The sequence below is a fragment of the Schistocerca serialis genome, chromosome 7, assembly GCF_023864345.2.
Source record: "Schistocerca serialis cubense isolate TAMUIC-IGC-003099 chromosome 7, iqSchSeri2.2, whole genome shotgun sequence".
Lineage (NCBI taxonomy): Eukaryota > Metazoa > Arthropoda > Insecta > Orthoptera > Acrididae > Schistocerca > Schistocerca serialis.
The window spans coordinates 371,018,007-371,030,241 of record NC_064644.1 but is presented as its reverse complement, the minus strand read 5'-3'; the positions used below and the strand labels follow the sequence as shown (position 1 = coordinate 371,030,241).

General features: G+C 44.3%; 1 protein-coding gene across 1 annotated transcript in view; it reads left to right on the top strand.

Moving 5' to 3' along the window:
* Positions 1 to 12,235, top strand: part of LOC126412157 (nuclear pore complex protein Nup58-like) — a 148,168-nt gene that overhangs the window by 19,131 nt on the left and 116,802 nt on the right. The window contains exon 2 of the mRNA XM_050081616.1: positions 4,747 to 5,756. Coding sequence (XP_049937573.1) covers positions 4,747 to 5,756 — 1,010 coding nt within the window. The remainder of the gene's footprint in view (positions 1 to 4,746; positions 5,757 to 12,235) is intronic.

The following is a 12,235-nucleotide window of genomic DNA, read 5'->3' as shown; positions in this document are numbered from 1 at the left end:
GACCTTGCTGGCCAGTGCAAATCTCCCCTCAAGGAGATGAGGCATCCTGGGAAGCATGGCCGCAAAACAATCTGTGACATACCCAGGGTGTGTGGCATGGCATTGGTCTGCTGGAACTGTACATCTCACACAACCATCTCATTGAATGTTGGCAGGTAAACTCTTCAATCATGTGGATGTAATGGTCAGAAGTCACTGAAAAAAACACAATCTGTGCATACATGGAGTGCTGATGAAGTTGTTTGGGGTATCAGTTGGGGGTATTAGTTCTTCATGAAGGATTCACCTCATAGAATGAATGATTACTAAACGACTGTAAGAAAAGCAGCCCTACCTTCTCGAATGTGCCTACCCCCCCCCCCTCCCCTCCCCCGCAGAACAACAGTTGCTTCAGGGGCCCAAATTCAAATAAATCAGTTGCTCTGCTCTACCCTGTACAACATGTGGATCCATTTCAGCTGATGACAACATGGAGTTTTTTAGCCTTCGTTTACTCCTTTCTTTGATGGAAGATTTATGATGAACTTCAGGATAGTGTCTACTATGTGATCATTTTATCCCCCACACCAGTACTCAGCTGAATCGCTCTGCCTTGGATTTTTAAGGCTGCTGATTGGCACAATTTTTGCACTTCTTTAATGCTTAGTGTAACTCACCATGAGACTGTTGAAGAGGCCCATAGACCACCAAGATCATAAGTCGCTATTGCATGACGCGCGTGTAGCGCCCTGCAGTTGGCAGGAAAGAACTAACAGTCAATTTGAACACATTTTATTACAATTAAAGAAAAAATGCCTTCTTGGTTTACACTAAGTTTTAAATGCAGAACAAACAAAAAAAGAACCCCACAATACTGTGCTAGCAAAAACAGATAAGGAAACAAGACAATTGAAGAAAATACTGACCAAAACTACTCTACAAAATACAACGTAATGCTACAAGACTAAGGTGAGTGAATACAAGGCTAGGGCCGGTGTAAGTACTGGCCGGAGCAATTCCTAGTGGTTGGTAAACACTGACGGTCTAGGCGTGCTTATAAAGCCAGGTCCAGTGGGTAGACACTGGACTCGCATTCGGGAGGACGACGGTTCAATCCCGCGTCCGGCCATCCTGATTTAGGTTTTCCGTGATTTCCCTAAATCGCTCCAGGCAAATGCCGGGATGGTTCCTTTCAAAGGGCACGGCCGACTTCCTTCCCTGTCCTTCCCTAATCCGATGAGACCGATGACCTCACTGTCTGGTCTCCTTCCTCTACAACAACAACAAAGCCAGGTCGGTGGAGTGCTACAGCAGTCGTATGAGTTCTGATTGGTGGGACACTTGTCTGGTGAAGTAATTCCGTGTTTATTTGGAAAGTCTGTTACTGTTTCTGTCTGCTGGTGGTGTTTCTCTCCGTGCTGCTGAAAGGGAGTTAGCAATCCATCTTGCATGTTGGTTCTGCGGGCCCTCTAACAACAAGGGGCTACTATGACATTTCTCCCCCTGGGAAAAAAGAGTGCACAGCACCACAAACGTCCTTAGGAGTAGGGGCATCCTGGTTGACATCCATGGATTCGTGACCGGTTGGGGCAGGAGGTGACAATGCAGCACGGGCAGCGGCGGCGGAGATAGTGGCTGAGACGGAAGTGAAGGTTCCGCCACAGGCCGGTCGGCGATAGGTGCTGGCAGTTCCTCCGGGGCTTTGGGGTCCACAGGACAGGTGCGGAGCTGGTTGAGGTGCCGGCTGGTGGCGGAACCATCGGCCCACCAGAGAGATGTCATGGCCCAGCCACAGCATTGTCTCTGATGGACACTTACCGTTGAAGACAAGATAGTGGATTCTGATACTTAAAAAGTCTTCAAGCTATTCACATATCTGGGAACCTAATGCATATGTTCAGACCCGCGTCATCAGTTGCAGTGGGGGCACTTTGTCAACGTTATAGAAATCTAAAGCCCGTCATATTGGAACTCACTGATGTCCATTTGTTGTCCAAGTTGGGTGCTGACAACTACTGATCTCCTTTTTCTAATGTAAATGATGATGACTGTGTTAACTTTAGTAAACATCATCACTATGATGATATAATCACTAATTCCTGTGTCTATACTGACACTGTCAATGATGTCAGGCATGTTTGAAGCTACAAAGTCTAAAATATTTCCATTTCATGTGGGCTGTCACACTAGTGGTTGAAGACTGTTTTTGTAAAACATGTTCAAAAGTACTTCACAAGACATATCTGTCAATACTAACTGCAGAAAATGTATAGATTGCCATTCTATATGCAGTGGATTAAAATCACCTCCAACTAATACTACATTGTCTTAAATAACATCTCCTTGGGTCCAAACCACACCACAATTTTGAAACCTCATGATGCTATAATGTTGTCATGTTGATATTGTAGCAATTTGGCCCCTGGTTCGGCAGCACTGTGACTCCTAGACCCGATCAACCTTTGTGGGATCAGGCATGCAACTGTTGCCTTCTGGATGAGCCCTGGGGATAACCTGGTAGAGACAGGAAATCCCGCTGCTCCATAAAAGTGTGTTCCAGTTTCAGTGGTATATTATAACTGTTGAACTTCAACCATTAACAACAAGTTGTACATCAAATTTAAGGTAAACTGATCTAGTTTTTCTTACAAATGTTCAGTATGTACATGTTCAGTTACACGGCACATTGCCAACCTAAAATCCAGTTCTTCCCACACTTTAACACTTATGAAGCAATGGAAGAACAGCCTCTGCAATTCTTTGTCTCAACTTTGACAGACCATCAGGAAGTGGTGGAACACAAACACATTCTTTTATAAAGTCAAAGAAAAAAAAATCACATGGTGTGAGGTTAGGTGAATGTGTAGGCCAGCAGAAAGGAGCTCTGTCCTATTGACCATTATGACCAATCCACTGGTCAGGGACTTTCAGTCACTCTTGTACAAAGAGATGCCACTTGGGAGTGGTTTCATCTATGTGGCAAATAGAGTTTTCAGGGTTACCTTTTAATTGGTGAAAGAGTCACTCTTGCAACATATCCAGATAAGCAACCTTTGGTACTGTAGCTACAGTTAAAAAAGCTCAGAAAACATTAAAATTTTGGGGAATCTCTGATGTTAAACAGGTTCATAAGGATGTTCTGACCCCAGATATGAATATAATGGGTACTTACCTTACCTAGTTAGGTGAAAACTTGTATCATCACTGATCACCACATAGTCAAGAAAGTTGTTTTCCCACTGTAACACTTCACTTGCAAATTTGTAACATACACAATAGTTTTCTAGTAAAGCATGCACCAACTGTAACATTATGGGCATGTGTAATTGTTTTCTTAAAACCTTGTGCACTTTTGTCTTTGGCAACTGAAGCTCAGGACCTGCTTTCCGAACAGACATCTTGGGACTGTGAAAGTAAGATACCCTGACATGGTCAACATCCTCTTCAGACACTTTTGGTCATCCTGTGCTTTCGCATTTACACACACATCAAGTAATTTCGAATTGACTGTATCATTAGCCAATGTTTCTGCAACGTGGGGGATCCAGTTAAACTTGAAAAGAAACATGGGTTGAACTGAAATTATAGGTTCACACTTAGCAAACTGCAGAACACAAAGCACTTTACACTCAGGGGCCACCATTTTGTATATGTGGTGCGGAAAACTGGAAACAACAAAACAGTACTCATGCATGCACTTATCTGAAACTGTTTGAGTTAATCTTTAATTGCGACCTTCAACCAATGCCCTACAAAGATGATAGTTGGATACTATTAAAATTTATAAGAAAGACATTCTTTTATGGACAGCCTGTCTATTTTATGCAATTTAGCTGTCTAAAATGATGGCTACAATTGCATTACATTATCAGTTATCCTCACACATTCCTTTGGCAATCCTAATCAATGGATCGTATGAGTACATCAAGCAACTCAGTTAGTGTACACACAGAAGATCCACTGTGCCAGCCATATTTAGAAAAAACATCATTCGTCATTCTAGAATAAGTATAGGAAATTGTGAAACATGTGCACCCGTGTGTGTGTGTGTGTGTGTGTGTGTGTGTGTGTGTGTGTGTGTGTAAGGGATAAACCAAAGTGGTGTTAATATTAATGCTGAAATGTTAATAGTATATGGGGAGCCACTTCTTTGCTGCAAGCCATCAGCCTCTCATATTAACAAGGTACTGGACATCCAGTTGCTATACCTTCATTAACAGATGTGTTACATATTTCATGTACCGCTCGGAACAGTTGCAGCGTTCATAAGTAAACCATGGCTGGCAGTGTTTTTCCAATACCAGTATTCTACAAAGAGAGCATTTGCAAAGTCCGCCAATGCTGAAAGATGGGTGGATTCTTATATTGAAAATTAGCTAAGGTGATGTAGTATGAGTGTAAATTTTGTTTTGCCCACCAAGTAGTCTTATGAAATCAAAAATCTTATGTTATTTTTCAAGCCAGTGTAGTACAGATGTGTCATGATGGTAAAGTGCTGGACTTGTAGATTCACATTCAGGAGTGGGGTCCAAATCTCTGTCCAGTTACCCTTTTCTCTAAATTGCTTCAGGCAAAGGGAAAGGAATATTTAATCACTTGATAATACTGTTATTTACATGTTTTTAATTTTTTGTTGTCTGGATTTATTAATTTTATCATACAATACTAAGATAAAACTGTGTGTGTAAGTCTTCTTGTAACTTCCCTACTATTTTGTGAAAAATTTATTTAGCAAAGTTTTCATTTAACTGTTGTTCTTTTTTCCAGACCATCTACACCAGCTTTTGGCCTTGGAACTGCAACTACGACTAGCTCTCTTTTTGGAACACCGCAGCAGGCAAATGCAACTTCAGGAATAACATTTGGCACTCCTGGTGTTACACAGAATACTGGTTTGTTTGGAACTGCAACAACTACACAGGCTTCAGGATTAACATTCGGGACACCTACTACCCAAGCATCAGGACTTACGTTTGGAGCACAAGCCACAACTGGTCTTTCATTTGGGACACCAACTACCCAACAATCCCAACCAACTGCAGCATCTACATTGCCATTTGGGACTCCAGTGTCATCTGCACAGCCCACAGTTAATTTTGGAACTCCCACCACTACAACTCAGACAGGGCTTACTTTTGGAAGCGCAGCACTCTTTGCCACTCCGTCCTCCTCTGCTCCAGCTCAGTTTGGAACACCTGCAACAACTAGCCAACCAACATTGGCATTTACTACTCTGACAACTACCGCGGCCCCAATTCCTTTATCTTTTGGTAGTCAGGTGACGACTTCAGCTGCTCCTACTCCAGCTTTTGGTTCTGGTGGTTTTGCCTTTGGAGCATCGTCTACTACAGCAGCAGCAGCACCAGGAACAACAGCAGGAATTGGTACACTTGCAGCAGCAGCTACAACAGCAACAGCTGGGACAGCATTTGGCACTCCAGCAACACAATCGCAGCCATTTGGGTCTTCCTTGTTAGCTACCCCTACCTCAAGTAACCTCTTTAGTACACCTACTACTACAAGTACAAGCCTAGGCTTTGGTATTGGCACAGCAACAAGCAAGCCAGGGGGACTTTTTGCCACAGCAGCAACTGCAACAACTACATCTGGATTAACATTACCAGCTTTTGGTAGTACGGCAACGGCATCTAGCAGCTTATTTACTTCATTTACAAAACCTACCACCAGCACAGCAACCACAACTAGTTCTGCACCTTCCATTGGTCTAGGTGGTCTTGACACAACACAGAGCAAAGGTCTAGCCAGTAGTATAACAGGTAATTGGACTCAGTTTTTGTAAAGACATCATTATAATATTTCCAGTAAATTATTAAATATTTTAATGGATGCCACTTTTAAATAATGGATATATTAATATAAAAATTTGGTATGTACTTAAGAACATTATAGTTTAGTAATAATGTAAAAATGTGGAACTGATGATGTATTGCAGTCAGTAAAAGTAAGGTTTTTGTTCTTTGAACTGCAGACACCTATTATGGATCAAACAAAAAGCTAAGTCATTTAAAGTAGCAGAATATAAGTCTTAGAGACATAGAATAAATATTATGACAGTTAGACACAGAATAGTGATGCAATGATAATATTGTTAGAAATGTTCACATATCTGTTACAATGAGAGCTGTACATTACCACATTTCAGCCAGTTTCGTTCCCCATTATCATTTAATTTTAAGGATAATGCCCTTGCAGAGTCCTGTGAGCTCAGCAGAAGTTACCAAAAGGAAGTTGTGAAATCACGATTGATGCATTGCAAACTAGATTCTGTTTGACATATCTCACCTGCTGCCACTGAAGGTGTTACGCAGAAAAAATAACATTATTGCTCATGTTCATTTTCAACAACACCCAAAATAATAATTGAATTCTAGTGGGGAAGCTGGGTCCCGCATTTGTAAGGCTCTTGTTCCTATTCAGTACATCATGTTTCAGCACTGTTGACTGTTGATGGTAAAAATAATTCCCCTTACTCCTTTCTTGAATCTTGTGGAACAACAGGCTCTTGATCATCTACCTGGAACCATAAAAGACCATTCTTTGCCTGAGTAGTTGTAACCTCTCAGCACTTGCATCACACATTTTGAGAACATTGAAGTAGTGCAACAGTCACGTTTCTAGATTACTTCTCTCAATTGAATGAAAGTGTATAAAGCAATACATACTTTTATTTAATTGTAAGGAAAATTATAATTGAATTTGACTAGGTGGTGAAGTGAATATCTGCCAAATTACAGCTCTAAAGATTTGGGTTTCAAATCTTTGTCTTCTTCTGTCTCTTATCACTACTTCCATCTGTGACAATGAGTTGTATATGTAAAAATTGCTAAGTTGTACCATGGTTGAGAGCCCCTGTTGAACTGTGGGTCACCATATTACTGGCCGGGAAAGTCAGTTGCACAGATCGAAGGAAGGTAAGAGGGTACCATCTAAAATAGAACCATACCTAGTAAAGCACAGCAGTGTTCAAACCACTTTGTGTTGAGGTCAGTTTTACTTTGCATTAAAACAATGTAATGCATAAAAGTAGCTTGCAATGTAGTGAAGATGCTGAGCAATCCTTAAGACATGTAACCAAGAGCTTGAGCAGGGTAGTTCATCTCTCAAATATTCTTTTTCAGATTAAGCCCCCTCCCCCAAACAAACGAACAAACACACACACACACACACACACACACACACACACACTGTGCACCTACGTTGTGCCAGCTTACCACACAATTCTGCAATTGCATTTTGGCAGGTGGACGATGGTGTGGTGGTTGGCGGGTGGGGAAGGTAGAGAGAGAGAGAGAGAGAAGCCGGGACTGGGGGTGGGTAGCTAGCAGCATGAAGGTAGGCAACAGGTTTGCTGCCTTGGAATATGGGAAGAATGGATGACTGGAAGAAGGGAATTGGGTGGGGGTGACTAGACAGAGCAAGGTGAGTTGTTGAGTAGAGAGTGTGGGGACATTGGATTAAGAATCAGCTAGGAAGGAATGCACCCCCCCCCCCCCCAAATCCCTCTGGACTGGAAGAACTGCACCATGTCCTTCGCCAGGGCTTCGATTATTTATCATTGTACCCAGGTATGAGGGAGGTCCTACCCAAGATCCTTCCTGCCCCTAATAAAATAGTATTCTATCACCAACCCAACCTACGAAACATCCTGGTCCATTCCTATGTCATTCCCAACCTCTTGTCACAGAATCATATCCCTGTGAAAGACTGAAGCAACACCTGCACAGTCCACCCACCCACCACTTCCTACTCCGACCCTGTCTCAGGCTTTTCCTATCAGAATCCAGGCCACATGTCAGAGCAACCACGTCATATACCAGCTGTCTGCAATCAGTGCACAGTTTTGTATGTCAATGTGATGACCAACCAGTTGTCCATTGAAATGAATGGCCACCACCAAACTGTGGCCAAGAACAGATTTGGCCACCTAATGGTACAACACTCGTTGAGAGCAGCAGGTCACATTCACTGACTTCTTCACACCTTGGGCTACCCTGACCCTTCTTTCACCACCAGCTTTTCTGAACTACGCAGATTGGAGTTATCCTCACATTGCATTCTTTGGCCCTGTAACTGTCCTGGCCTCAATCTCCCTTAACCAGTTGGTCCCACAACCTCTGCTCAACAGTTTCCTCTTCATCTGTCTGTTACCACCTCCCAGTCCAGGCCTCCATGCCACCTCCATTGTGTGCTGCACCCCACAGGCTCTGGTACCCATGGATCACATGCCTAGCCCATACCCCTGCCATTCCCCCCCTTTTTTTCCCTTCTCACATTCCTAGCCAGCAAACCTGTTATCACCCCTCAAGCTGTTACATACACACCCCAACCCCTCTTTCTGCCACCCACCTCTCTCTCACCTACCCACCCCACTGGCACAACCCCATACCACCGTAGCCCACTTGCCGACATGCAGAACGTGTAGAGCTCAGAAATGAGCATTGTATACTCTGATGTATATAGACTGAAGCAGCAGGTGAAAATTTGTACCAAAGCTGGGAATTGAACATGGGTCTCCTGCTGCTTACTAGGCAGATGGATTAGCCATTAAGCCACCTTGGCACAGTGGTTAGCACAACTGCACAGATTACCCTGGCACTACTCCTTCATTGATCCAGATTCTCACTGTTGCCTCAGTATACTTTAAATTCCCCCTTACACATGAACAAAATTACCAAGGCTCTCCAGTAAGCAGGAGACCCGGGTTTGATTCTCAGCCTTGTTACAAATTTTGAGCTGTTGCTTCAGCGTATATACATCAAATCACATCTGTATGAGACCAGTGAAGTCTCTAAAATTGTGTCATTCCTCTGTATACTCACTTTAAATTTGCCATTGGGCCCTCTGATGCCATCTTCTAACTGGCCATTCCTGTACACTAGGACACTTGACTCATGAGTCTCTGCCACCGCCCATTTACAACTGTGAACTCGTGGCTTGAATCTTGTCAGATACAAGTGAAGTCTACCAGCATTGAAAGGAGGGCAAGTATAAGATTTTCTAGCATAACCAAGGACTCACAGCATTGCCGCTACTTAGAAACTGTTGAGCATGACAACTGTTATATACCAGTACAGTGACTGACCGTTTAGCAGTGAATATTGTTCTGTTATTATTATAGTATTATGAAAAGGAAAGTTTCTACTCATTATATAGAAGAGATGCTGATTGCAGATAGGCACAACAAAAAGACTGTTGCAAATAAGCTTTCGGCCAAATAGATGACACACACACACACACACACACACACACACACACACACACACACAAAACTGCAGTCTCTGACAGCTGAAGCCACACTGCGAGCAGCAGCAGCAGTGCATGATGGGAGTGGCAAATGAGTGGAGCTAAGGAGGAGGCTGGGACGGAGAGGGGAGGAATGGTAGGTTGAAGGTGAGTGAGAGTGAAGTGCTGCTGGGGAACACGCAGAGATGAGATGAGGTGAGGAGAGGGTATGGCTGCTAGGTGCAGTTGGGAGGTTAGACACAGGGCAGGGAAGAGTTTGAGGGGAGAGGGGGGGGGGGGGGGGGGGTTAGCGGAAAACGAGAGAAGTAAGAGTACTGGGTGCATTACTGGAATGAGAGCTGTGTAGTGCTGGAATGGGAACAGGGAAGGGGCTGGATGGGTGAGGACACTGACTAATGAAGGTTGAGGCCAGGAGAGTTATGGGAACATAGGATATATTGCAGTGAGAGTTCCCACCTTCACAATTCAGAAAAGCTGGGAAGGATCCATATGGCACAGGCTGTGAATCAGTCATTGAAATTAAGGGTGTTATGTTGGACAGCATGCTCAGCAACAGGGTGGTCCACTTGCTTCTTGACCACAGTTTGTTGGTGACGATTCATGTGGACAGACAGCTTGTTGGTTGTCATGCCCACATAGACTGCAGCACAGCTGTTGCAGATTAGCTTGTAGATCACATGACTGGTTTCACAGGTAGTCCTACCTTTGATGGAATAGGTGATGTTTGTGGCCGGACTGGAGTAGTTGGTGGTGGGAGGATGTATGTGACAGATCTTGCATGTATTTCTACTATAGTGACATGAGCCATGAGGTAAGGGGTTGCGAGCAGGAGCACATTTGTAGGTTTGGTGGACAGCGGAATACCACTGTGTGTGTGTGTGTGTGTGTGTGTGTGTGTGTGTGGGGAGGGGGGGGGGATAGTGGGCAAATCTGGGGTACGGCTATGGGCACCCATATTGGCACCATCCTATGCCAACCTATTCATGGACCATCTAGAGGAGCCTTCCTAAACACACAGAATCCTAAATCCCTCACCTGGTTCAGGTTCAAGGGCAATCTAGATTGAGGATGGGGACTCCCTATCCACATTCCTCCAGAACCTCTATAGATTTCTCCCCCATTTGCTTCAGCTGTTCCTACTCAACCCAAATATCCATCTTTCTATATGTTTACCTTCACCCCAAAGGTGGATACATCAGTACTTCGGTCCATATTGAACCTACTAACCACCAGCAATACCTCTACATTGACAGCTGCCACCCATTCCATACCAAGAAGTGCCTTCCATACAGCATAGTCACCTTTGGTTGTCACATCTGCAGTGACGAGAGGTCCCTCTCGAAATATACCAAGGGTCTCACTGAAGCCTTCACTAACTGTAATCATCCTCCCAACCATGTAAAAAACAAATCTCCCTTGCCTTATGTTTCCAGTCTCTGACCACATCCCGAAGTCTCACCATCCGGCCACAGAGGAGAGTTCCCCTCGTAACTCAGTACCACCCAGGACTGGAGAAACTGAATCACATTCTCCGCCAGGGTACCGACTACTTCCCATCATGACGTGAAATGAGAAATGTCCTGCCCACTATCCTCCCCACCCCTCCCACACCTGCTCACAATCTCTTACCTCATTGCTCATATCCCTTTAATAGACCTAGATGCAAGACCTGTCCCATACATCGTCCCACCACCACCTACTCCAGTCTGGTCACTAGCATCACCTATCCCATCAGAGGCAGGGCTACCTGTAAAACCAGTCATGTCATCTGCAAGCTAAGCTGCAACCACTGTGCTGCATTCTAAGTGGGCATGACAACCAACGAGCTGTCTGTCTGCATGAATGGCCACCAACAAACTGTAGTCAAGAAACAAATGGACCACCCTGTTGCTGAACACACTGCCCAACACAACTTCCTTCATTTCAATGACTGCTTCACAGCCTGTACCACAGGCATCCTCGCCATCAAACCCAAATTTTCTGAATTGCGCTGGTGGGAACTTTCCCTGCAATACATCCTACTTTCATGTAACCCTCCTGGCCTCAACCTTTGTTAGTCACTGTCCTCACCCATCCAGCCCCCTCCTGGTTCCCATTCCAGCACTACACAGCCCTCATTCCACCAACACACCCAGTCTTTTTACTTCTTTTCCGCTATCCACCCCCCCCCCCCACCCCTCCGCCCCCTCCACTTCCTTGTCCTACATCTAACCTCCCAACTGCACCTAGCTGCCCTACCCTCTCTCCACCTCATCTCTGCGTGTTCCCCAGCAACAATTCACTGCCCTCCACCCCTACCCTACTATACCTCCCCCTGCCTACCCCAGCATCTTCCTTACCCTCACCCAGTTTCCACCCCTACTATACCTCCCCCTGCCCGCCCCAGCCTCTTCCTTACCCTCACCCAGTTTCCACCCCTATCATGCACTGCTGCTGCCGCAGGTGAGGCTTCAGCTGTCAGAGACTGCAGTCTCGTGTGTGTGTGTGTGTGTGTGTGTGTGTGTGTGTGTGTGGTCTATTTTTGATCAAGGCCTTGTTGACCAAAAGCTTATTTTTGACAGTCTTTTTGTTGTGCATATCTGCGACTCGGCATCTTCACTATATGGTGAACAGAAAGTTTCCTTTTCATAATATTGTTACATTCCATCCTGGATTTTCTATTATATTAGGTGTCATTGGACCCTATTGTATCGTGAAAAGCTATTATTCTTCAATCTTTGGAGTTTCCAAGCAGGTCTCATTCCCGCCCCTCTCGGATTCTTTTTCTTCAGTCCATTTTGTCTGCAGTTTTGTGTAGACTTCATTATTGATAGTACTTCTCATTCGCTAACTTATATCTTTATATGAATTTCTGCTGAAAGTGTCTGATGGACATATGTGAGGCTTTTCTAAGTTCTTTTTGACCTGGTGTGTGGTTTTGAGATATATATATATATATATAATGGAAGGAAACATTCCACGTGGGAAAAATTATATATAAAAAACAAAGATG